Source organism: Hemicordylus capensis, chromosome 5, assembly GCF_027244095.1.
Source record: "Hemicordylus capensis ecotype Gifberg chromosome 5, rHemCap1.1.pri, whole genome shotgun sequence".
In the NCBI taxonomy this organism is placed as follows: Eukaryota; Metazoa; Chordata; class Lepidosauria; order Squamata; family Cordylidae; genus Hemicordylus; species Hemicordylus capensis.
Window position 1 is genome coordinate 43,643,365 of NC_069661.1, and position 25,668 is coordinate 43,669,032.

General features: G+C 43.5%; 1 protein-coding gene across 2 annotated transcripts in view; it reads right to left on the reverse strand.

Moving 5' to 3' along the window:
* Positions 1-2,519: 2,519 nt before the first annotated feature.
* Positions 2,520-25,668, reverse strand: part of SEC24D (SEC24 homolog D, COPII coat complex component) — an 83,411-nt gene continuing 60,262 nt past the window's right edge. For both annotated transcript variants that reach the window (XM_053252950.1, XM_053252951.1), the window contains exons 14-23: positions 20,940-21,056; positions 17,019-17,189; positions 15,813-15,909; positions 14,698-14,843; positions 9,590-9,728; positions 8,409-8,527; positions 5,383-5,562; positions 4,046-4,237; positions 3,184-3,273; positions 2,520-2,979 (exon numbers count right to left, since the gene is read on the reverse strand). In XM_053252950.1, the coding sequence (XP_053108925.1) occupies positions 2,839-2,979; positions 3,184-3,273; positions 4,046-4,237; positions 5,383-5,562; positions 8,409-8,527; positions 9,590-9,728; positions 14,698-14,843; positions 15,813-15,909; positions 17,019-17,189; positions 20,940-21,056 (1,392 nt within the window). In that variant the 3' untranslated portion in view covers positions 2,520-2,838. The remainder of the gene's footprint in view (positions 2,980-3,183; positions 3,274-4,045; positions 4,238-5,382; positions 5,563-8,408; positions 8,528-9,589; positions 9,729-14,697; positions 14,844-15,812; positions 15,910-17,018; positions 17,190-20,939; positions 21,057-25,668) is intronic.

The following is a 25,668-nucleotide window of genomic DNA, read 5'->3' on the forward strand; positions in this document are numbered from 1 at the left end:
ATGGCATTTTTCGTGTTTTGGTCTTGAAGTTTAAGTTTCCAGTCAGTCAGTGAGGCCAAAGCAGCTTTATATGAGTCCAACATATATAATGTTGAACTTCTATAACATACTAGCTTAACCTGCGAACAGCATCTGCGTGCTAGTACTTGATTGCTCCCCTCACCTCCCCCCCACAGTCCCCTCGCCTCAGAGTTCTCTCCACCCTCACCTGAGCTGTGCTCACCTTCCTCCTCCTCCATCATCCCACTGCTTCCATCCCCATTACCTCTCTTGGCCATGGCTGCAGCGTTGCCAGCGCCAATTGGCCAAGCTGCAGCCCCCTAAACTGAGAGACCTTCCCATCCTCACCCAAGCCCTGCTCCTGCTCCTCCTCGCAGGAGTAGCAGCAGCAGTTGACAGGGCCTTTTGTCATTGCCGCCGCCATGGTTTCTCGTTCCCCTCAGGACACTGACAGGCTTGGGCCTGTCCCTTGCCTGCCTGCCTCCACCAATGGCCTCTGTAGCTCCAAGCAGTAGCAACAGTTGACTGGGCCCTTCCTTGCTGCCGCCATGGCCGCTCGTTCCCCTGAGGCCTCTGACAGAACCAGACCCATCCCTTGCCCTTCCTTCTTTCTCCCCCTCCCTTCTTCTTCTCTCTCCTCCACTTGCTCTTCCTCTCTGTTTTTCTTCTCCTCCATTCTCTCTTCCCCCCGCTTCCTGAGTTAACAGATCTTGTTTCCTCATCTAATTCACACAGTGGCAGCCTCCTTCTCCTGAAGGGGCTCTTTCCTCCCTCACAACCCCTCTCTTTGCAGACCCCTGTCCACTATCTCTCTCTCTCTCTCTCTCTCTCTCTCTCTCTCTCTCTCTCTCTCTCTCACACACACACACACACACACACACACACACACACACACACACACACACACTCTCTCTCTCCTCCACTCGCTCTTCCTCTCTGTTTTTCTTCTCCTCCATTCTCTCTTTCCCCCCCATTCCTGAGTTAACAGATCTTGTTTCCTCATCTAATTCACACAGTGGCAGCCTCCTTCTCCTGAAGGGGCTCTTTCCTCCCTCACAACCCCTCTCTTCGCAGACCACTATCCTACACACACGCACACACACCCCTCACATTCCAACTGACTGTAACCACCGCAGACTCCTCTCCCCTATCTGCATATGGAATTCTCACTGCCCAGTCACCATGATGCTCTTGTTCTGTTACCTTCAATTGGTAGAGCAATGTGTGGGCTGGGTTTGCCACACACCATTTACCACAAACCACCTAAGCCCCATATATCTATAATCTATATCTATATATATTACATACACACACACACACACCACAGAGCATCTGTGCCCCTAGTTCTCCATCTCTCCCCTCCCCGCCCTGATCTGGCTCCCTGCCCATCTTCATTTTGGCTCCATCTCTTGAGCCAGTTCGCTCTCCCCCCACATCCCTTCAGACTTGGTTTTGCCACCCGCGCTGCCGCCTGCTCGGCAGTCCTCACGAGGAGGTTGGTGGTTGGAGCCAAGGTGTGCTCTCCCGCCGGCTCACAGTGGCGCTGCCTCCTCCTCCTCGACCTCCCTCCCTCCTTGGCAGGCTGCCTTGGAGAGAGGCTCCCCCTGCTCTGTTCTGCCCTCCCAGGAAATCTTGCAAAATTTGCCACATACTACAGGATTTGCTACATATGTCCTAAGGCTCTTATTTTAAATATAAAGAAGATAGATAAGTTCAACATATTATAGATGTTGCCATTAGAGGAGGAGTTCCCAGCCTTGGGTGCCCAGCTATTGTTGCCATGCAACTCCCATCATCCCCAGCTACAATGACCTTTGGCCACTGTCCAACTACCTGGGGACCCAACGCTGGGGAAACAGAAGGTGGCAAATAGACGTAACCATTGCTATACTAGCCAGGGCTAGTCCAAGCTCTTGTTGGCATCTGTAGTATATACGAGTGGACCACACCATTTGGTTGTGCCAGCTATGTCCTGAATACACTTCCTCCTGTGTGGAGATCAACCAGTCTTTACCATTTTGATACAGATGATTTCCAGTACTGCCAATAGGCCTCAGACATGTGCAGGGTTAAGATTACTGCTTAGAAAAGCAGATAACACAATTTCAAGGAAAGCCTTAAGTGAGCAAGAGTGCTAATTTTCATACCAATACTAAGGGCCCATTGTATGAAACACAAACACAGTTACAAAGAGTATGTTCTTTCAAGACATCAAAATATACTGGCTGATATTCAGAGTAAGGAAGTTTGCCCTTCCCTTCCCCAGGAAGCCCTCTGTGCCACCCAAAAATATGTCCTTGAGGGTTGCACAGCTCTTGGGGATGTATTTTTGGGTGGCACTGGAAAAGGGGAGGGCATGAAAAATGGCTTTTTCCCTGCTGCACGAGTGCAGGCAGTTGGGAAGTTTGGTTAGGCTGATCTCTCACTGTACCTGTGCTTCCTCGCTCCAAAAGTCAGCCACTGTAACAAGAACAAAATGATCTGTTTATTTGAATAATAAATACAATAGGTAACGGAACTTAATAATGCTTTGTAATTTATTAAGGACTTTGTGAAATGAAAACGACATGCTTTAAGCTTTGACAGATTGTGAATCTTGCCATAAGAAATTTGCTTCCTTTTAAAGAACAGTAAAGGCTCTCCCATAGGAGTTATACCTGAGCGCAAACTTGCCTATTCTACATAAATGTAGGTGGGCTACAACATTATGAAAAAGAGCACTAGTGTATGAAATTAGAAACTGTACAAAAAGCACCTTCTGGTGGTGGCATCTGGGATTGGTCACTTAAGAATAGTCCCCCTTGAGAAATGTAAAGAGAATTAATATTCAAGCATCAATTAGTTGAGCAGTTGACAGATCTCTTTATGAACACAACACAGGAAATCCACATAAGAAGCTCCTCCGTAAATACTCTTGTCTTCAATCAGGAATTGCCTGAAAACCATCTCTGGCTGCTCTCTTTGCTTCACAATCAGGATCTGGAAAGAAAAATTGTGATTGAGGTGTCAAAATAGCTTCTGATAATGGCATCTGGAGTTGGATACATTTTCCAACAAACTTCATGGACAGAAGGAGAGGCTTGAAAGAAATTCAGTTTGCTATTAAAGTGGCATCCCTGTGTCAAAGGTGCACAATGGAGTATTTTACAATTGTAAGATTTCTGTGCACATTTAAGCTTTTACCTTCATGGAAAAAGGTGTTTTGCTCTTGAGATGATCAATCATGGACCTCAGTTTTGTGGAGTAGGGGTTCTCCAGTTCAGGAAGGAGTGTCTGCATAATAAAAGAATGAATATGAAATACACCCATATGCGTACAAGTCATGCAAGTGAATTCTCAAATGACTGTATATGAGAATGCTTGACTAACAAGCAGAAGGTTGCCAGTTCAAATCCCCGCTGCTACTATATCGGGCAGCAGTGATACAGGAAGATGCTGAACGGCATCATCTCATACTGCATGGGACGAGGCAATGGTAAACCCCTCCTGTATTCTACCAAAGAAAACCACAGGGCTCTGTGGGCGCTAGGAGTTGAAATTGACTTAATGGCACACTTTACTTCTGCTTTGGAAAAACTGGTACGTGCTTGTGTTTGGGATCACGGCAGCTGCTATTCTTTCAAATTCAGTTGGAATTGGTCAAATCCTGGAAAATCGCCTGCCACTTTGATTTCCCCTTTCTCCTTAACATGTAAATAAGTCCGTCTTAGCATACAAGCACATTTCCTCGCTGCGCCACTTAAGGTGAGCTATCCCCAGCTAGATTGGGGAGTGGGGAGTGGTCTGCAGATGTGTCCTTCAAGAGATAACTTTTCCTGCAAACCCAGCCAATCCTTTCCCCTCACAATCCCTACCCTCTCCCTGTTTGTGAGCCCAGAGTGTCTGCAAACTCAGCCCTCACTTTACTAAGATGGGGGGAGTTAAACTTGATTGTCACCTGTTTAAGCCAGGTGACTTTTAAAAATCATTGGCAACTTGGAGATGAAATGTCAGGGCATGCGCTCAACCCCCTTCTCCCAAAACATCACACCCACCATGTACTTACAGCATCGGTGCTGACATGAGCAAAGGAGGGCACATTAAATATCCCCTGGATCAGCTCTGGTGGAGCACTGACTCCCAGCCACAAGAACATGTGTAGTCCGTTGGCCAGTAAGAATATCCCTCCTTCAGAAAGACGTTCTTCTGAGCAGCGAACAGCGGCAGGGAATGCATCACTATTTACATCCATAGAGTGCTGTGTGGATGAAGGAGAAGCTGTTCAGTCAATCCCACTTTTCTTTATTGTACATACATCGCCAGTAAATACTGTGATTCAATGAGCAAAATGGCAAAACAAAGTAGACTGCACAAATTGGCCTACTATGGTCTTAGGAACAGAAGCAGCTGCCTTATGCCAAGTCAGACCATTACTCCATCTAGCTCAATATTGCCAACAGTAAGTAGTAGCTATGGGCAGTAGCTCTTCAAGTTTGTAGGCAGGCAGTTGTCCCCAGCCATACCTAGAGATGCCAGCAATTGAACCTTCTGCATGCAAAGCAGATGCATCTGGTTTATTTTGCAAACCATCTCCTAAATATTTATATATTATTATAATCTGTTACATGAGTCTCCCACCTAGCCTTCCATGCAAGGAACTGATCTGGCTCATGCCGTCAGCCTCAAATACTCCCAGATCATTCACTGAAGCCTCCTAAATAATTTTTAGTCATGAAAATCCACTTTGTGCCCCCCACCCACAAGTGGATGAAGTTGCTAACTGGGCAAAGAAGCACCTTTTTAACATGGTGATTCTCTTTATTTAGCAGGGGGAGAGTAACTGGCCCTATCCACCCCCAGCACAGGACCTCCAGGGACTGTTGCCCTTTGGGGACATGGAGCCATTTTATTTATTTATTTATTTGTGTGTGTGTTTGTTTGTTTGTTTGTAAACTGCTTTAGAAACTTTTGTTGAAAAGCAGTGTATAAATATTTGTTGTTGTTGTTCTGGACTTTACCAATTGTTTGTACTAATCTTCCAGTCCTATGAACAAATGCACCGGGAAACGTGAGCTTAGTATGGAGTGTAATAGAAGTGTCTGCAGCATATCACAATGCTGCAAGCATACAAGTGGTTCTGTAAACACCTATGCTGAGGACTGACTCAGGTTGTCACTGTGCTACAAAGCTGGATCACTTGACACTACCGCACTCAACAAGATTATTGACCGGTACAGAAACTGACAGGCAGGTAGTGTGGTGGGCACACAAGTGGGCATTCCAGAGGCAGGGTTCCCAAGAATGTAAAACCATTGCCTTGTGGATGAGCCTGTAACTTAAATTTAGCCCCACAGATCTAATGCCCCATTGCCAGATCCTAAAACGACACAATGCACTACTTACAACAGGTAGAAGTTGTGGGTAGAATAGAAGCTGGGTGCCAGCAACATCCATCGACATAACCAGCTGCCTGTGAAAAGTTCTCTCGTCTGTTGAAACCTCTGGCTTGCCCACCAGCACACAACTTTTCAAAAGACAGTTCATGTAGACTGGGAGTACCTTCATTGCATCAGGAAGGATAAGCTGAAACACAAAGAGCCATGTATAACCAGAGCATCCCATCATTCAAGTCAAAGTTCTCACAAGTAACGTTTGCTCTACTTGGTTAAAACATTGTTTTCTTCAGTCTTATTGGCTTCTCTAGCACATGAATTATGTGTTTAGTATAAAGCCTATTTGTGCTTAAAATAGTTCTATAATGCAAGTTCTATAAAACTTTTAAAGTTTAAGTTCTATAAAGTTCTTATTTGGACACCATGCACATTCAATTTCTCCTCTGCATTTTAGCATGCATCACAACATTCATGCATGATTCAAACCACGCAGGAGAGAAGAAATGTGATTTTTTTAGTGCCATATGAACATGTTCATGCAATGGAAGAGGCTATGCTAGACAGCAAACCCCTGAAAGTGATGCATATCCAAGATGTAGTCGTCCTTTATTGCCCTAAAATGAGGAGGAGGATGAAGTACTGTCATAAGTACTGCTTATGACAGGCATTCTCAGGCTTGGGTCCCCAGATATTGTTGGACTTCAATTCCCATAATTCCCAGGCAAAATGGCCAAAGGGGATTATGGGAATTGAAGTTCAGTAACATCTGGGGACCCAAGTTTGAAACCCTGGCTTATGAAAAGAAGAGCTTGAAAAACTGAGGGGGTGGGGGGACAGGTCACTTGTAACCAATTTTAGCTTGAGCAACACGTTCTCTACTTTTTAATAGCAGTGACTGATTCCCTTTGCAGAGGAACGTCAAGAGACCAACGGGGACAGCTGGGCAACCAGAAAGGAAGCCCTGATGGTGTTGCCTGATAGGGCAGCTGTGGAGCCACTTAAAACACCACCAGGGTCAGGACAACTGTAGAGTGCTATTTCAGTTGTTTCCAATGCTGTGCTGTAGGGATGTGCACAAATCCATTTTTAAATTTGATTTGTGACCACACATTTTGCTCTGTAACTCCACTTCTACAAGGGCTAGAGCTTAGCTTTTTTTAAAAAAGAAAGAAAGCTGGGAATCTGGTGAAATTTATAAGAGGAATCAGAATCTGAATCTTGAATAAATTCAAATCGAATCTGGTATGATTCGATTTGTACCTGAATTTAGCCAATGGACCACAGGGGCGATTTGTTCCATCTCCAAATCGTCCAAATCAGCTAGATACGGGCACAAATTGATTTGTACCCGAATCGATGCACACATCCCTACTGTGCTGCCCGGACACTGTTTTAAGTTGTTTTTCCGCTGCCATGTCACATGACATGGTTGGGCCTGCCCTTCACGTTGTGCAGCAACCCCAGCAGGTCCCTAACACTGACGTTCTGCTGTGTGGAATCTAAACTAGTGTCTCCCTCCTCCCACCAAACAATAATGTATTATTGCAGAAAAATAACAGTTCTCCCTGAAAAGTTACAAGCACTACCCCCAAAATGTTTGATTTTTAAGGTGCATTTCATTAGCCTCATTCCAAATGAAGTAAGCAATTTGCTTGAGTTGTCTACAATGGCCACATTTCAGGGCTGATTTTGTGCAACATGAATGCAGTTAAGTATGTGTAAAGAAAATGATTAAGCAAATAGGTGGTCCATGATGCTTGTGTAACAAAACCCAAAGCAAGCTGCATCATAAACACACCATTTCCCTGCATATATTGTGACTACAGAAAGCACACATATCAAAATGTGTCTAGACCAACCTGGGGCTGACGTTGGTCATAAAAAGGGCTTTTAATTGATGGAAATATCTTGGGCTGACAAAGTCTCCCTAAATGATAGAATTTATCTTGCCAAGGTTTAGTAAGGGTGCCTCCATGCCAAACTCTTGGCTGGTATCATTTACTTTCCTTGGTTTGAAAGTCATGATCTAACCAGTGAAGAATGCCCAGTTTTCCTCCTATCGATTAATTAGGCACTGAGCAAAGTGGTACTTTTATATTCCTGTTCATGTTGCACTTAACTTGCAGTCCCACAAAAGTAATTGCTGGGTGAGGGTTGTGCCCTTTAAAACTCCTCTTTTCTATTTTACTTTATTTCTTTGTAAGATCAGTATAAAAGAGCAAATATAAAAAACACAAAACAACAATGCAGTAAGCATTTGATGGAAGCACAGTGGGATTCCTTTAAACAATAGAGGACTAGGGGTAACAAACAAGAGTGTGTAAGGCTATAGCTACGCTGGGAAAACTAGCTGCAGCCGTTGTTTCTGTTGAATATAACTTCATATTGTCCCTCTCTGTGTATTTCCTTCAGTGCCGACACAACATTATATTTGTATAGTTGTCTCAGACTTTATGGCAAACTAACTGCCTTGCAGCCCAGCCTTCTAGTCTGGATAGCAGAGAGATCTCTCATCGCACTTGTCTTGCCAGAGGAGAACGCCATGGGAGGATAATTGTCCAGATCCTGTTCTATTGCTGAAAAGTAGCATGAGGGGGCCGTGGAGAGGCAGCAAGGACTGCTGCTTTAGTAGGCTCTCGCCTCCCCTCCCCTTCTTGCACCGATCTTTTGAACAGCAAAGAAAAGTTAGGCAGAATATCTACCACAGGGTCGGTTACTTTCTGTTCTTCTTCCTGTTCTTGTTCTATCCCTTTAGGCCAGTGTCAAAATTTGCACTGGCATGGGATTGGGGAGCGATAGAGATAAGATATATGATGGATTTAACCATTTAGACTCCAGAGGGGAAGCCCACTAGATGGCAATAGGAGAAAAATAATCAGAATCGCCTCTTAAATTATGGGGGGAGCATATTTCCCTAATAGATACCGTTTTCTCTCTCCCTCCCTGAATGGTGAAACCCCAGGATTTCAGAGCTAGAACACTACCACTAAAATTGTACAAAACCCAAGCATTTGCAGCTGATAAAAAATAAAATACCTGGCTCACGGCAGATGGGCTGGCACAGTTCTTTCTGTAACATGCCAACATGCGAGCAGTTTGATTGACCAAGATCTCACGGACAGTCTTCAAGGGTTGGCTGAGAATGGCTTTATAAGCTACAATGATATGAATGTGAAAAGACACTTAAGATGTTTCTCTCTTTCCCACATTGTCTTTCTTCAGAAGGCTCAGAGGGAAAAAACCTATTTCCACATCATTTTATTTACCAAGTTAAGTAGACTTCAGTTATTAAATCAACATGAATTTCATTTGATAAACTTCTAATAAATACACTTTAGAAATTTTTGGCTGCAGATTCAGTATATTGCACCCACTTAGAAACAGTTATAAGCTCTTGGTTTAAAATATGAGTTATGTGAAAAGAAAAAACCATGCTCAGACTTTATTTCTACAGTGGTTCCAGCATACACATCTGTTTCCAGTTCCACTCTTATTGTCTTCACAATGACCCTGTGACATTATTTGTGGATATTCCCATTATGTACAAACCTGAAAGTGGCCCAAATCCTAACGAACAAAGTGATGGCATTCTGTGAGATACACTGGTTCTGCAGGTGAGTTCCTGACTAATGCAGCATTGGTGCTTGCAGGAGCTAATTTTGATGACTTTCCCCTCCCCTGGAATCCCTCCATGTCACCCAAAAATCTATCTCTGAGGGCTATGCAACCCTCAGGCACATACCTACAGGTGATTAAGAGGGCTTCTAGGGGAAGGAATAGGGCTGTAGCTCAGTGGTAGAGCATCTGCTTTACAGGCAGAAGGCCCCAGGTTCAATCCCAGTGTCAAACCTCAACCCCCGCCTCCAATGTGAATGCCAGTGTTGTATTAAATAAGCCCATATAAAGCAGTGTTGCATTTCACAGAGTACTGCACTGGCACTTTGTGAAGATGTCAGCCAGTGAGACTTTAAAATTGTGACTTGCCCCAGAACCTGGCATATAACCATCAGAAGATGTAGAGGGAGAATAACAGAGGAGTTACAGTCCCCACCCATCCTTTTAGGTCAACTTTATCTATGCCAAGAGCTTCTTCCATGTCATTCCCATCTTTAATGGGAAGTGGCAAAATCACCCCCATCTTAAATAGTTTGCATTACAGGAGAAATGAGGCTCCACAACAAGCGTCTCCAACCAAGAGTCACACCTCGCAAGCTTACCTGATTTAGCAAAGAAGTTTATAAGTGCATCAGTCTCGCAGCTCTTGTAAACATCCGCTAACTGGGAGCTACAGTTTAGGCCAATATTATGTACCCGCAGCCGTCTTTGACCACTTATGGTCGTGTAAAGGAGTGCACACTGTAATGACAAAGCCCCAAAGAGGATTTGGACAGAAACCTAGATTTGTAACATCTTTAACTTTGTGCCTGTTCTCACCATTTTTAACTTGTTAAAAATCAAAGTTCAAGTTACTTTTGTACTGTCATAAGATTTATAATGCAATAGAGATGGTAGATTATAAGAAAATGCAGAAGGACTTCCCCCTATATTGGGAAGGTTCACGGGGACATAAGAACAGCCCTGCTGGATCAGGCCCAAGGCCCATTCTAGTCCAGCATCCTGTTTCACACAGTGGCCCACCAGATGCCGCTAGAAGCCTACAGGCAGGAGTTGAGGGCATGCCCTCTCTCCTGCTGTTACTCCCCTGCAACTGGTACTCAGAGGCATCCTGCCTTTAAGGCTACTAGCCTGCCGACTAGTAGCCATGAAGTTATCCAAACCCCTCTTAAAGCCATCCAGGTTGTTGGATGTCACCATATCTTGTGGCAGAGAATTCCACAAGTGGATTATGCATTGTGTGAAAAAGTACTTCCGTTCGTTCGTCTTAGATTTCCCAGCAATCAATTTCATGAGATGACCCCTGATTCTATTGTTATGTGAGAGGGAGAAGACTTTCTCTCTATCCACTTTCTCCACTCCGTGCATGATTTTATAGACCTCTATCATGTCTCCTCGCAATCATCTTTTTTCTAAACTAAATAGCCCCAGGTGTTGTAGCCTTGCCTCATACGAAAGGTGCTCTAGGCCCCTGATCATCGTGGTTGCCTTCTTCTGCACGTTTTCCAGTTCTACAATGTCCTTTTTTAGATGTGGTGTCCAGAATTGTATGCAGTACTCCAGTGTGGCTGCACCATAGTTTTGTATAAGGGCATTATGATATTAGCAGTTTTATTTTCAATCCCCTTTCTAACATGGAAGCATGATCCCTAGCATGGAATTGGCCTTTTTCACAGCTGCCGCACATTGACAATTCAGAACATTTGACCCAATATATGACTACCTTAAACCAGGGGTTCTCAGACTTGGGTACCCAGATGCTGATGGACTACAACTCCTATCATCCACAGGGCTATTGTGGCTGGGAACAACAAGAGTTGTAGTCAAATATCTGGAAACCCAGGTTTGAGAACTCCTGTTTTAAATCAAGTCAGACTGGTATATACAGGTGGTCCTCGTTATTTGCGATGGCTCTGTTCCCGCCAATTTCCACGAACAACAAAACCATGAATAACGAAACCTTAATGCTATTAGGATTATGGGGTTAGGTTTCTTGAGCTTAAAAAAATGCTTTAAAAAGCAGGGAGGGCAGCAGAAATAAGGGCAGAAAAGCACAGTACCTTCTTCTCCAGGTCTGCAGGTCTCCTGGAAAGCCCCTGCAAATCCTCTTATTTGCCTCTAAATACCTAGATCCCTCTAAACACCTGTTGCAGGGGAGTACTAATCTACTAGTACTAATAGTACTAGGGCTGCTAGTCTGAGAGCTATAGGTCACCTCCAGCCTCAAAGGCAAGATGCTTCTAAATACCAGTTGCAAGGCAGTAACAGCAGGAGAGAGGGCATGCCCTCAGCTCTTGCCTGTGGACTTCCCAAAGACATCTGGTGGACCACTGCATGAAAAAGGATGCTGGACTAGATAGGTCTTGTGCCTTATCCAGCAGGGCTGTTCTTATTTTTTTGTTTTAAATCTTTTTAAAAACAAAAAAGAGCCACAAAATGGGTCTGTGCTTCAAAATTGCAGCCGGAAATGCTATCGGAAGTCATTTCCAGCTGCTCAGGATAGGCGAAAATTGCCTAGATTTCATGCCATGGATAAAGAAACTGCGTCTCCAAGACCCTTCCGCGGATACATGAAACTGTGGTCCACGAAACCACGGACAACAAGGGTCTCCTGTAATCTATATAGCCCAGTACTAACAAACTCTGAGCAACCAAGACTGCTCCAAGGTCCTAGCACAGATCTTTCTCAGGAATACTATTAGACAGGCCAGAGATCTTAAACATGCAAAGCACATGCACTACCACTTAACCATAGACCTATTCTATGACTGGTCATGTCATAGAATACGCATTTGTTTTCTCCTCCACAGCAGTCTCTCTCAAACTTTATAGAGTCACATCACCCCTTTTAAAAGCTTACTAGGTCTTCCAACCATTCACCTCAACTTAGAAATCTCATATCCAGTTCTGATCCTTCCCCCACTCACCCCAGTTGTTTCTTCCATAGCCGCCTAGCGCCTACATCCCCTGCGACACTTCAACCTCCTCCTGAGCCATTTCCCCCCTTGACACTCAACCCATATACCATGCCATCTCCATGTGCCACATCCTCTCCACCTTGAAGGAACTGGGCTCACAAACGTCAGGAAGAAAAGATCCTAGCTGTAACTGCTTGGGTGACATGAACAATGGTAAATAACTCCACCAGCTGGTATTGTAGACCCCTTGCTAACTGAGCAAAGAAGCACCTTTTAAAGTGGCAATTATCTTGCATTTATAGCAGAGGGAGAGCAACTGTCCTTATCCGACCCCTGAAAAGCATCCCTCCAATGTCTGTTGCTGGTGTCTACCTTATGTTTCTTTTTAGATTGTGAGCACTTTGGGGACAGGGGACCATCATTTGTTATTTATTTTTCTATGTAAACTGCTTTGAGAACCTTTGTTCTAAAAAACAAAGTGGTTTCTGAAAACTGGTATATATGTATTTGTAGTAGTAGTAGCAGCAGCAACAGGAGTTCCAGTTTGAGAAATACAACCTTATAATACTGACCCAGGTATTCTTGGAATCACAGGAAAAATACACCACTCTCCCCTCTGTGTGTTTTTGCTATACCAGAGTTGGGGGCTGGGGGGTGTATTTTCCTACAGATTGACTTCATGCTTGCCAAGTCTAGTTATGTTTTATTGAACTGCATTTAATCCAAGCATTTGTAGATGACTCATGCACTATTTCAAGGTGGATGACTAAGTGCACTAAAAAGGAAAGGTTTAGATCATTTTGGACCTTGGCTTATAACCTGCACCCAAAAAAGAAAAGAAAAAGCCCCCCCCCAAACAAACAAAAAGGAAGTGGTTTGTGAGAAAACAGCAAGTCTTCACCTCATGGGAAAGTTCATGGGATCTTTGCATTTTAAAGGAGAGAAAGATCCAAAACTTAACAGAAAAAATAATCCAATTTCCAATCCTCTCCAAGAAGATTTTGTAATAGTAAACATTCTGAGGCTTTGCTGCAATGCATTTATATCCAATTTTGCTCAAATGAGGGTCCACAAGTCCCCTTGCCATTCTACCCTCCCCTGCTGCTATGAAGGCATATTGAGGAATGTGAGATGATTGTGTGCCTCCCTTCCTGCATTTGCTTAGTATGGGCAGATTTCTTCCGACTGCTTCCTCTTAAATGAGCCCCAATTTTAATGGTCCTTTCCTAAATGAAAAGGAAGCAGTTCCACCTGAAGCAGGCGCTGTGAGAAAACCTTGCTCTTTGAGAAATGGGGACCTCAACCTGGGTGGGAGCTCCCACCAGAAGGAATAGAGTTGCATAGCCTTATCTCTGAGTTTGTGAAAGAAGAGAAACTACTCCTGGATACTTTCTGTCACAGGAGGAGGAGGATAGTGCTGACATGAGGAGAGTGGGTTGTTGGATCATTTGCCACCAATATTAGCCCTACCCAGACATTGTGTTGTACCTGTGTACATGTTTTTGTGTGAATGACTGTACCTGCATTCAGTTTAGAAGTGAACCTCAGTACAAGTCCCTCAAATGCATGGTACAGATAGCAGGGGTGCTGCCGTACCTGTGTTCAACATAATATGTAACTAACGGTGTCTGTGTACAAGTCTGTACCTGTGTACACTATACATAGACTGTATGAGTGTTGAAGATAATGTGTGAATAGCGCTAATATTAAAACTGCCCCTATCCACGCCCAGCACAGAACTTCCAGTGACTGTTGCTGGTGTCTATCTTATGTTTCTTTTTAGAATGTGAGCCCTTTGGGGACAGGAATCCATCTTATTTATTTATTTCTCTATGTAAACCGCCCTGAGCCATTTTTGGAAGGGCAGTATAGAAAGCAAATCATCATCATCATCTATTAGGCATCCATGGCACTCACAAAATGACATTTTATATAACCACTAGCCAACCCGCACAGAGCATCTGTGCAGTCTTTGGGGCTGGCTGTTCCCCCCTCCCTCCTGCCCCACTCTCCCTCCCTTCTGCCCCACGCTCTTTTGCCCTCCCCCTCCCCCACGCTCTCTTGCCCTCCCCTCCTCCCCCTGCATTTTATTTTACTTTACCAGGCGGCGGGCAGCCAAAAAGGGCCCCGCCGCCGTTCCTCCTCCCAGGCAGCGAACAGGGAAGTTCAGCCGCCCGGTTCCCTCCCACCTCAGCCTCCCATGGCTGTCTGAGAGCCACATCCGTGGCTGGGCCCACCACCACCTTGTCTCCGCGGCCAGGCCTGCTGCCGCACCAATTGCTGCCTCCGCGGCCTGCTGCTCCGCAGCCCACTTGCCAGAAAGGTGGCCGGCCCCCTCCCCCACCTTCTGTCCCCGTCTCCAGGCAGGCGCGGGCTCAGGTTGCTGGGCCAAGTGCTGCGGCCACCGGCCGGGCTTGCCACCTTGCCTTCCCTCCGTGGCTGGGCCTCGCCGCCACCCGTCCAATTCTCCTGGGTGTTCCAGCCAATCAGGCGCATCGCCACCCAGCCAATCAGCTGGGCCGCTGGGACTTACATTCCATGGCACACCCAGGAGAAATATATATAGAGATAGCAAAAGCCATGGGAGCTGGGGGAAAGATCACATTTTCCCATTTACAAATATATTGCTGTCCAAGTACGGGAGGAATGCAATATCTCTGGAACATAAGAGGTATCTTGAGGAAAGATGTCCAGATGCAGCACCACAAAACAGCTACACATTAATTGCACTATAATCTGATCATCTGGAGAAAGACCTCGAAGGGGCACTGCTTGGCTCTATAGCTGGTTACCTGGATTAAAGCTCCACTGTCTTCATTCAGCTTGTCGTCATGCTTGAACTCCACTGTCACTGCTTTGTCGCAATCCACTCCTGCCATTTCGACATCAGTGGTGTTGTTCATGTAAATGGCTCCCAAGAAGTCTGTGGCCCTAAAGCCTAGAGAAGTAGATTACAAAATAACTGATCAATTCATACACCAGTTTAACATCAACTAATCCTGTACAATTGTAGCCTGACAGAGGTGATATTCCTCTCATTTCTAGAACTGCTTTTTCCAGCTGCTTGCTTTCACTTTCCTCACAAAACTAGGAAGCTGACTGCAGCTAGTTCTTTCTGTGTCAGGGAGCCTTTACTTCCTGAGCCCTTCCCTCATGCCACAAACAGTGCACCTTGCTGATCTGTGACCATGATAAGACCATTTGTTCATTCACTCAATATACACTACACAGCCCATATAGAAGCACATTCATAAGAGATAATAATGTGAAACTGACAAAGATAGTGGGACAATATTTCCACCTCAGCACATAATGTGTGAATTTGCCTTCAGAAAGAAACTCTCGCTTGGGATGCCCAGAATGAATGAGGGCAATCATAACTTCTTTCCAGATGATTCACTATTACTACATTTGGAAACTTGTCAAGCTATGAATTTATCCTGAAGTATGGGATTTAAAGACCACAGTATTCTGGAACATCAGAGATTTCTCAGGTTTAAAAACATGAATGCCATTTGGAAAGTATGCATGGCTTGTCATGTTTTACGCAGCCCTATTTCTCTGGCTTTGATGGATTCCTGGTGCCTTAGACTATTCCTAGAGGGTGATTCTCTTTTATTTAGCAGGGGGAGAGCAACTGGCCCTATCCAGCCCTAGCACAGCATCCCCCCAGTGAGTGCTGCTGGTGTCTATCTTATGATGTTGTTGTTTTTTTAGATTGTGAACCCTTTGGGGAGAGGGAGCTTGCTCATTAATTCATTCATGTAAACCACTTTGGGAACTTTGGCTGAAAAGTGGTATATACATATTTTTCATATTCATCATGCATATTCCAAGCATGGGGTATTTTGACTATGAACTACATTGTGAGGATTTATGTGCCAGAAATCTAAAATAAAATCATTACCTGTGCTCGTGCGAACTCTCATGATAGCATCAAATCCCACCTTTTTTTCTATATCTTTCCTGAGATCATTTAGAAATTGGTGACTGTCAGAATGTACCTAAAACATACACATGATAAGGTAAGAGCCTGCCACTAGATGGCAGCAATACAACAGAAATCACCCTCAGAACATAAGAAATGAATGCAAGCTTTTCAGCAAATCAGCTGCAGTTAACCCCCTTCTTTTAAGGAAGACTAACAACCCTTAGTAGGGTTCTTGTATTCAGAAGTGTATATGCAGGGGACATTTCTTTTAAAGGTATTTCAACCAATTTGTTAAAATTTTCCAATGAGTTACAGGGTTAGTAACAGTAACCACAACCTGCCCCCTTTCTCCAGAGTGGTACAGAGAAGGACATTTAACAAGCAGACATTTCATTCATCAAAGAATAACTGGTACAAACATCTACATTTAAACCAGCGGCCAAAAGTTATGCTAAACTTCATGCCTCTCTAAGCCAAGAAACAAATGCTTTGCCCAATATCCCACTGAAGATTCATGGTCACCACTAGCTCTGGTCGACAGACACAAGAGGAAAGTGAGAGTAAACAGGATGACGACAACTTGAAATGACCAAGGTTTAAAATCACCAGAGTTATTGCCCCTGGCACTGACAAGCAGAGAAGGGCATTGCCCACATAGCTTCCCAGGGAAGAAAATCCAACTATAGCTCTAAGTCCATCAAGAGACAATCTGGCAGCTTTCAGGCCTCCTTTAGCATCTATGGGGAAAGCTGGTTTGCACTTTGGAAGAACAACTTGCACTGACAACTGACAACTTTTCTAAGAAAGCTAACATTCTGCCTACATTTGCAACTTGTGCCCCTACATTTCAAGCTATGCCATTGTAAACAACATGACTTATTGTGTTCCAATGACTTACTGTGTTCCAATTGACTGACTGACTGACTAACTAGCTGATATGGATGAGGCGTCTCACCAGAAAGCTTCAGGAGTTTATGTGAGAATTTGCTTCAATAGAAAGATCATCCCGCTAAATGCTTAGCTTATGTTTGTACTCTTCTCTGTACTGGTCCCTTTTTAGCTTATTAGAGGGCACACAGTATGCGTCTCCCCAGTTCCATTTTTATGCGGCACGGGAGGCATGTTGCATGTGTCAAATTCCTAGCATTTAAGAGAAAAGAAAGACAGCTTCTCGACAGTTACCTGGAAATTATTGTATTTGTACAGAGTTCCTCCAGTGTGCATTGTAATAAGGCCCATGGAGGCTACATCAACATACTGGTTTGGGAAGAGGAACAGATCCACACAGCAGCCATTAGCAACACAGTCTCTGGCCAGCGTCTCATAAATATTTGTCTGGGGCTGAAACAGCATCTGGAGAGTTTAAAAGCAAGCATTCTGAGTAAGACACCAACACAACTGTTCAAGAGAATAACTTGATACAATGCAAGTTGCATTATCAAGGGGGGCGGGATGACAAATGCAATGAAAACAATGGTTGAAAGGGATGAACCATGAAAAACACAAGAGCTGACATCCTGCTGAAATTTATTAGTCCTAGTAACTCCTGAATAGTTCTGTTGAGTAACTTAGTCTGGATATCAGCCAATGGTCATGGGCATTCAAGAATGCTGAACAGATTATTTTGTGGAGCAGATCAGAAACTCAGACTAACTAAATATGTGCTTTCCACACAAAGTGGATAAGGAAAACTAATGACACCAAGCGAGTTCATGTGCATACATGCCTGATACTTGACTGTAGCATCAAGCAATTACTTGCATATCTCCATTGGTCATCACAGATTAACCACCACTAACAGACTGTCTATTTCACTCAACTGAAAAATAATGGCTTTGATCCAAAGATCCTCTTGTGTGAGCACAACTCACACAACTTGAACTTGAGCATACCGTATATACTCGAGTATAAGCTGAATTTTTCAGCACCCAAAATGTGCTGAAAAAATCAGCCTCGGCTTATACTCTAGTCATCTATCTGCCCGTGCTAAAATGTCCCCCTGTAATAAAGTACATACTGGTCACAATATAGCCCACTGATGTCTCAGTTAATGTAATTTTATTGGCATTTATTTTGATTATCGAAACTCACCAGTAGCTGCTGCATTTCCCACCCTAGGCTTATACTCGAGTCAATCAGTTTTTTGGTTTCTTAGGTAAAATTAGGTACCTCAGCTTATATTCGGATCGACTTCTACTCGAGTATATACGGTAAGTCAAAAGGGGGCTGTTGCTGATTCCTTCCCCTCCACTAGAAGCCACTCCTGAGGGTCACAAGGCTCTCCAGATCAGCATATGACCTCCATCCTCTCCCCTATACTTCTCACAGGGAGATATTTTAAGTTAAGCCAATAATTTTTCATTAAGACAGTTCACATGTTTAGTTTAGATGAGTTATCCAAAACGTTCAAGTGTGAGCCTTTCCTAAGAGCAGTCACTGAAAGCATATTAAGAGGTAACTTAGAATGCAAGATGATGCAGATTCCTAGTACCTTTCCTCACATTCTTGACCGGGCTTAGGCAGTCCTGAAACTGGTTGGCTAGACCAATTTAAGACTGTTCAAATGTTGCACTAGAAGTTGTTTATACAGTTTTCTACACAACTTTGACCCTCCTGCAGATGCTGGACTACAACTCACATCATCTTTGACAACTGGCCACTGTGGCTGGGGATGATGGAGTTGTAGTCCAAGAACAGCTGGGAGGGCAAAGTTGTACAGCCCTTCTCTAGAGCAGATAGAAAGAAAAGGTACTTCAAAGAAGCATCAGCTGCTGCTGGACTTTTATACTACAGTCACTCATTGGCCGCATTTGTATGTAACAGGAAACCGGAGTTAAAGTGGGCAGAAATGGCCAAACATGCACATCCAAATGCGCGCAACTCTGGTCCTGTTTCAAAATCGACCTGAAGCTGTGCTAGGCAAACTCCAATCTGAACCCTCGGCTTGTAGTGAGTTCCACTGCTCATACCTGAGGTTTGAATGTGTGTGTTACAAGCGAATGCAGAACAGGAGGCTTCACTGTATTCACTGTAACTGGAGTTGAAGGAGGAAGTTCCTCCCTCTCTCTGGCTGTGATTGGCTGTCCTTCAGGCAAGGAGGAAGCCCACACAGCCAGTTTCCCCTCCTCTCTGCAGTCTCGCTGACTGCAGGCTCCCTGCTCTGTTTTGCCTGAATGCAGACAGGTGGGGGTAGAGAGCGGAACTGCAGATCCATTGGACCCATGGTCCCGCGGTACGTGTGAATATGGCCTTATTGTGCTGTCTACACCAAGGATTCTCAACGTTGAGTCCCCAGATGTTATTGGATTTCAACTCCTATAATCCACAGCCCTACTGGCCTTTGGTTGGGGATTATGGCAGTTGAAGTCCAACAACATCTGGGGACCCAACGCTGAGAATCCCTAGTCTACACAGATACTGTTTTTATGACCTGCAGTCACCACAGTGATTGGCATAGGTATCAGGCCTAACAGTGGGGAAAAAATCTGACTGCACCTCTGGGGAGGAGAGCTGGTCTTGTGGTAGCAAACATGACTTGTCCCCTTAGCTAAGCAGGGTCTGCCCTGGTTGCATTTGAATGGGAGACTAGAAGTGTGTGCACTGCAAGATATTCCCCTCAGGAGATGGAGCCGCTCTGGGAAGAACAGAAGGTTCCAAGTTCCCTCCCTGGCTTCTCCAAATAGGGCTGAGAGAGATTCCTGCCTGCAACCTTGGAGAAGCTGCTGCCAGTCTGTGAAGACAATACTGAGCTAGATAGACCAATGGTCTCACTCACTATATGGCAGCTTTCTATGTTCCTATGTACTCTGTTATTCAGGTAAGTTAAACACAATGTGTAGTGCATGTCTGTACATGCGCCCAGAGGCGTATCTAGGGAAAATAGCGCTTAGGGCAAGCACTGAAATTGTGCCCCCTGTCCAAACATCTGACACCCATCTTTCAGATAACTTTACCATAATATCAGCTGAAAAATACAAGTCAAGCTCGTTAATATTTTAATATTTCAAAAACTATTTAGCAGTGGACGTAGCCAGACCAAAAAATGCTGGAAAACTACAAATTTCAGTGTGCTAGGGCTCATGAAATACCCAAAGGAGGTGTACTTGGAAAACTAAACAGAAATGCCTGTCTAATTCTCTACTATGCATTGTAGCATCACTATTACATAAGTTTTAAAAATCAATGGAGAATTTGACTTTTCCCAGATACTCTGAAAATAATTAAAGGATATATAGAGTAAACTGTGTCACTGCTTGGAATCTATTCTAGTATTTCATAAAGACAGTTAAAATGAGAGAAAGAGAGCAAGAAACTCCCAGTGAGCCTTAATACTAAAGATTTCACACTGATTCAAAGACAAATTCACCATTAATAGCCATATAATTAAGACATCACATTTAACTCACTTATCACAAGAAGCAAAGTAAGAGCAAATGAATACAATCCTAGCTCATAAGCTTCAGCTCATTATTCACAAGCCCTGATTCTCTGTACATAGTGCCAATCTTAACATCTGTGCAGTGACATATTATATTACATTTTTTAAAACTGTAGCCCCTTAGGCGGCTTCCTAAAGGTTGGGGGGGGGGGTCTGTAAAAGTTCCCCCTCCCCCTGCTGGCCTCTAGGGCCTCGCAGGGACCATTTGAGCATGTGCAGTGGCCATTTTTAATTTTTTTATTTAAAAATGGCCGCTGAAAACAAAATGGCCACTGTGCATGCTCAAATGGCCTCTGTGATGCATGGCATGGCCTAGGGCTTCAAAGAGGCCATTTGAGCATGCGTATTGGCCATTTTGTTTTTGACGGCCATTTTTTAAAAAATTAATTTTAAGAAATGGCACCCCCCTTCAAGTGGCACCCGGGGCACATGCCCTGCCTGCCCCACCCTAGATATGCCCCTGCATGCGCCTCTGTAAAGCATTCTTATGCTAAAAGACAAAAAACAAACCAAAAAACACAGCACCCAAAGAAAATATTCATTTTTGGAAGAAAATGGGATTAACAACCACTGACATTTGTATTGGGCTGCACTTGGAGGAAATTTAGCACAGAAAATAAGTTCTTCTTCATGTTACAGTTGTAAAGCAAAAAAAGGGGGGGTACCTTCTCCTTCTCTGTATTGACCAATTTTCTATCATCCCTGCTCTTTAGCTTCCCTGGTGCTTCTGCAGTCGGCAATGAAGAATGAAAGATAAACAACTTCCCAGCACATTCTGCTGCCTGATACAAAGACACAAAATATTACCTTTACTGTTGCATTTATAAACACTTGATCCAAATTTTCATGCATTTTCAGTTGAGTCTCAAATGCCAGTGTAAACGTTCACTGACACTTTATAAACTAAACTAAATAGCCTATTTGTTTAGAGCCTGAACGTTTTGTGGCTCCCAAAGAAAATAAATGGGAAGCTGAGAACTTCATATCCATAAATAACTTAATCCAACATGGAAATGCCTGAATCATGGCTATTGCTACAAACAAAACTCTTCCATATATCAAGGGTACCAAGATTTGTTTGAAGAAACTTGTCCCTTACAGCTGTGAATAATTAACAACAATATTCTGGCTGTTATTAATTGGCATGAAGGGGATTAAAAACCACCACAGCACATTAAAATAAATGTCCACAATGTTTAATTCATTTAGATTTCAAGTAGAACCTTCTCTAGAATATGTGATAACTGGACTTCTCCTTAGGGATCATGCTTTTGGTCCATTATAGGTGTATCAGGGGCAGGAGAAAGGAAGCCACATGTGTATACCAGTTTCCTACCATCTATGAGAATCACATTTGGTTTGTAACTCTACAAGCAAAAGTGCAATACAACACCCCTGCCTGCATGAAGACCACAACCAATGTGTTGATAATGCAATTAAGTAAAGGATATGAGTGAACACATGGCACTGTGATAACTTCAGTAGTCGATGGTGGATTCGATTTCTGTATGTTCAGTTGTCGACATAGTGACTTTACTATGGCACAAGTCAGGGATGTTCCAAGACATTTTGATGCCTGTGGCAGTAGATGAAATGACACCCCTGTCGATGAACAGTATGCCCCAGCAGGGCAAGGAAAGGCAGTGGTAGAGGATAGCAGGGTGGTACCCATGGTGGCAGGGGTCTAGCATCTGCTGTCCCCCGTGGGCCCCCCCACCGCTTGCACCTGAGGTGACTGCCTCACCCTGCCTCAGGGAAAGGCTGTCCCTGGCACAAATGGAGCTATTACAACATTCTCCTGCTTTCTAGGCCAATAGTTTCAGGAAGCATGCATTGTTTTCTTTGTTTCTTCATCTGCCCTCTAAAACAACATTTCCTAGCTATTTTGGCTCTGCAGATAGACTTTGTGGTCTGTGCAGTCGGTTTGTGTAATCACAAGTGACAGAAGTCAGGGCAATACCAGTGCAGAGGTGGACATGCAATTGTGAAATGCTTTTGTACTGAGCAAGTGATCTGTTGGTGAATCAGCTTCACAGGACACAGAAAATGGCAACATTCCCGACAGTTAATAATCTAGAGCTTTGTGGATAACTCAAGGATAAAAGCAAATACCAAGCAGTTTATGTTCTAGAGAACCGATACCAGTAAAGGCCCAACTTGATGCAGTAACAAAACTGCAAATGTTTTACTGCCCCTGTTTCCACTTTTAATGCCCCATATAAATATCCCGCCTTGGGATTGTTTTTAATGGAAGATGGTATGTAAATTTAACAATAAATAAATAAATAAATTTAACAATAAATAAAAACATAGAAACGGAAAAAGTTTCCCCAACTTCTACTTTGCTTCAGGCTTTTTCCTGGAAAAATCAGAAGGACGATAAATAGCCATTGATCCATCACTGACATCAGATTTTACTATATTATCTGATTTTACCCATCACAAAACAGCTGCTTAGGGGCAATCTGAAGCTTAATTTTCTGAACAGGAAAATATCTGTTGGCTAATGCCAAGACTACTGCTGTGCTGATGCTATGCAGGAGAGGCGATTTTCACCAATCTCCCCTTCACTGTGCCATCTGAAAATGTGTCACTGAGGATTGCACAGCCTTCAGGGACATATTTTAGGGAGGCATAGTGGGCTTCAGTGGAAAGGAGAGTCTGGAGAAAATCACCCCTTCCTCAAAGCACCAGCAAAGTATTATTCTGGATGTTAGTTGCTATCTTTTCCTCTTGGCAGTTGCCATGCAACCTGATGAAGAGTTCTGGAGAACTCAAAAGCTACCTGCTCACAACTCTGGGTCATTTTGTGTCATTGTCACAGGTGACAATAAAGGTATTACCATAATGTGGCTTTCGGTGAAGTCTTTGCTGGCAAAATATATAGATTGATAACGGCATTAAATTCCCGTTTGATGCAAAAATTTGCAGAGTACACTTGAAAATCTACACTTCAGAAAGGGAACCTTTAACTTTAAAAGCAGGTATATTTTAGGACTTTTGCACTGGTATTACCGTTAAGCTTCTGCTGCTATAAATCTACTAAGTCTTTAAAATTACTACAAGGCTACGTTTGCTGTAATAGAGTAATGTGGTTAGCTCTCCGACATTAGTTTCAATGCTTTTATTGTACTGCTCTACAGTTACACACAAGCTGGACTATTCTTATTAAATTTATTTCTGTAACACAAAGCATTCTTCTCAAAGCACTATATCTCTAGCATGAAGCATGGAAAAGGAGACATTAGTGGAAACGGGACCACTACCTGTCAAAGAAGCAGAACGATATGCTAGTGCAGAAACAACAGTTGTAATTTACAACTGTAATTCATAATTTACAGTTGTAGTTTAGTTTGAGTAAAATGGATGCCCAATGGCACCTCAGGATCTAGCATCCTAAAATCTGTTAAAGCATTAACATATGGCTCCCACTTTAGATGGAGGGTTCCAGTTGTTTGCTGAATTTGTCAGTAGAGGCCTCCACAAGGCTTAGTACATGTATGTGCAAGCTTTAAGTTGTCATTTCTCTAAATTTCCCCAAAACCAAAATGTCGTAAAACAGCACCAATTTCTACCTGAACATCAATTTCCTCTTTTTAGGAAGATTGTGACATACAGAAAGACTGAGATCATTGATCTATGAAGCATAACATGCATTACTGTATTTGCTCACAGTTGGCATTGCAGGGAAAAGAAACAAAGGAAAATAAATGCAGAGACGAGAAGTCTGTTTCACCACTGAGATCACTTTCATGGTAAATATACACAAAAAAATTCCAGATGGACCCAGACTGGTCCCTTTGAAGTTGCAATGTATTCATTTTATGGGTTTGGGTTTTAATTTTCTTGCGTGTGTGCTTCTAGTACATTTGTTTATTTCTTTCACTCGGGACAGATGCCATTTGGCATTTATCTAAATTTATATAAATACATTTTCCTTAAAATGAAATATGCTTACGCTTTCTTTCCCTATCCCCTGCCCCAAAACTTACTATATTTAATACAATGGACAAATCATAAACTGTAATTTTTCCTAATTATAAATAACAAAATCATCATTATTACCTGACACTGCAATTAGATTACAGCTTTAAAAACCTCAACAAATAATGCCTCACTTATTTTTTGAATATCTGTGTTAAGACAAGTAAATTAACACACTTATACCCGGGGCTGTTTTTAGGCACTTGGTGCAGACATATTCTGCACCAAGAAAAGCTAAACAGAAAAAGCTAAAAAGCCACCCAGAGACATAAGTTTGGGCAGGGTATAAATTTAACAAACAAACAAACACACACCAACACAAATTATGTCGACTGAAGAAATTTACATATAACTGTCCTGTAACAAAACTTCAGAATTGCTGGAAATTGTCAAATGTTAGAAGACTAGCCCTATGCAAGTCCTTGATACCATGGGATTAATGATAACACTTCTGGACTGCTGTAATTCCAGAACACTATTTCAGCAATTTAATTATATAATATACAAGAGGAAAACAAGCCTACACTGGGCTCTAGGAGTTTGCACGAATCAAATTATGAGATTTGATCAGAGGTTGAATCGAATCACAGAACCTTCAAATTGATTCATTGAGAACAGCTGGCTTGGCCAGCTGTCCAGATGAATCACCTGAATCGATTAGGGTGATTTGAGCGCCATTTTGAGGTCAATTTTGCTGGAAAAGTAGGCCTCAAAATGGCAATTCCCCCCAAGGAGAGCTGGTCTACCAACTGGGGTCAGCAGGTGGACCAGTTCTCTGAAGTAGGCAGATGTATTAAGTCCAGAGAGGAGGGCTGCTGAACCCAATTGGTAGACCATCTATTGCTGGGAAAACGGGAGTACTGGTCTACTGATTGGGACTGGTGGGTAGACCAGCCCTCCACTCCAGACTTAGCATGTCTGCCCACCTCAGAGGACTGGTCTACCTGGGTCTACCTCAGAGGCTAACAGATGCACTAAGTCTGTAGCGGATGGCTGGTCTACCCACCAATCCCAAATCAGTAGATCAGCTCTCCACGAAAAAAACACAACATTTTGTGGCCCATTTCCCCAACAAAACCGGTCTCAAAATGGCGTTCGAATCGATTTGGGACAAATCAGGGATGATTTGCATCTACCCTGAAGAGGGCCCTCTATTTTGAGGGCACTTCAATTAGAGGTCAAATCTGCGAATTGCCCCGATTCGGCCCGAACTGAACACCCCTATTAGTCTCCTTCCCCACTCCCCGGAGCTGTTGGGAGACTGGTACTAGTGATGCAGTCCCAGGATTTCTCTATATAGTATGTGCAGAGGCATCTCCAAACTCTTGGGGATGCATGCTGGGTGTATCCAGATCTTTAGCAGAGTGATGCTTTATCAGCGGACACGCTTGCAAATAGGAGAGCTGCACT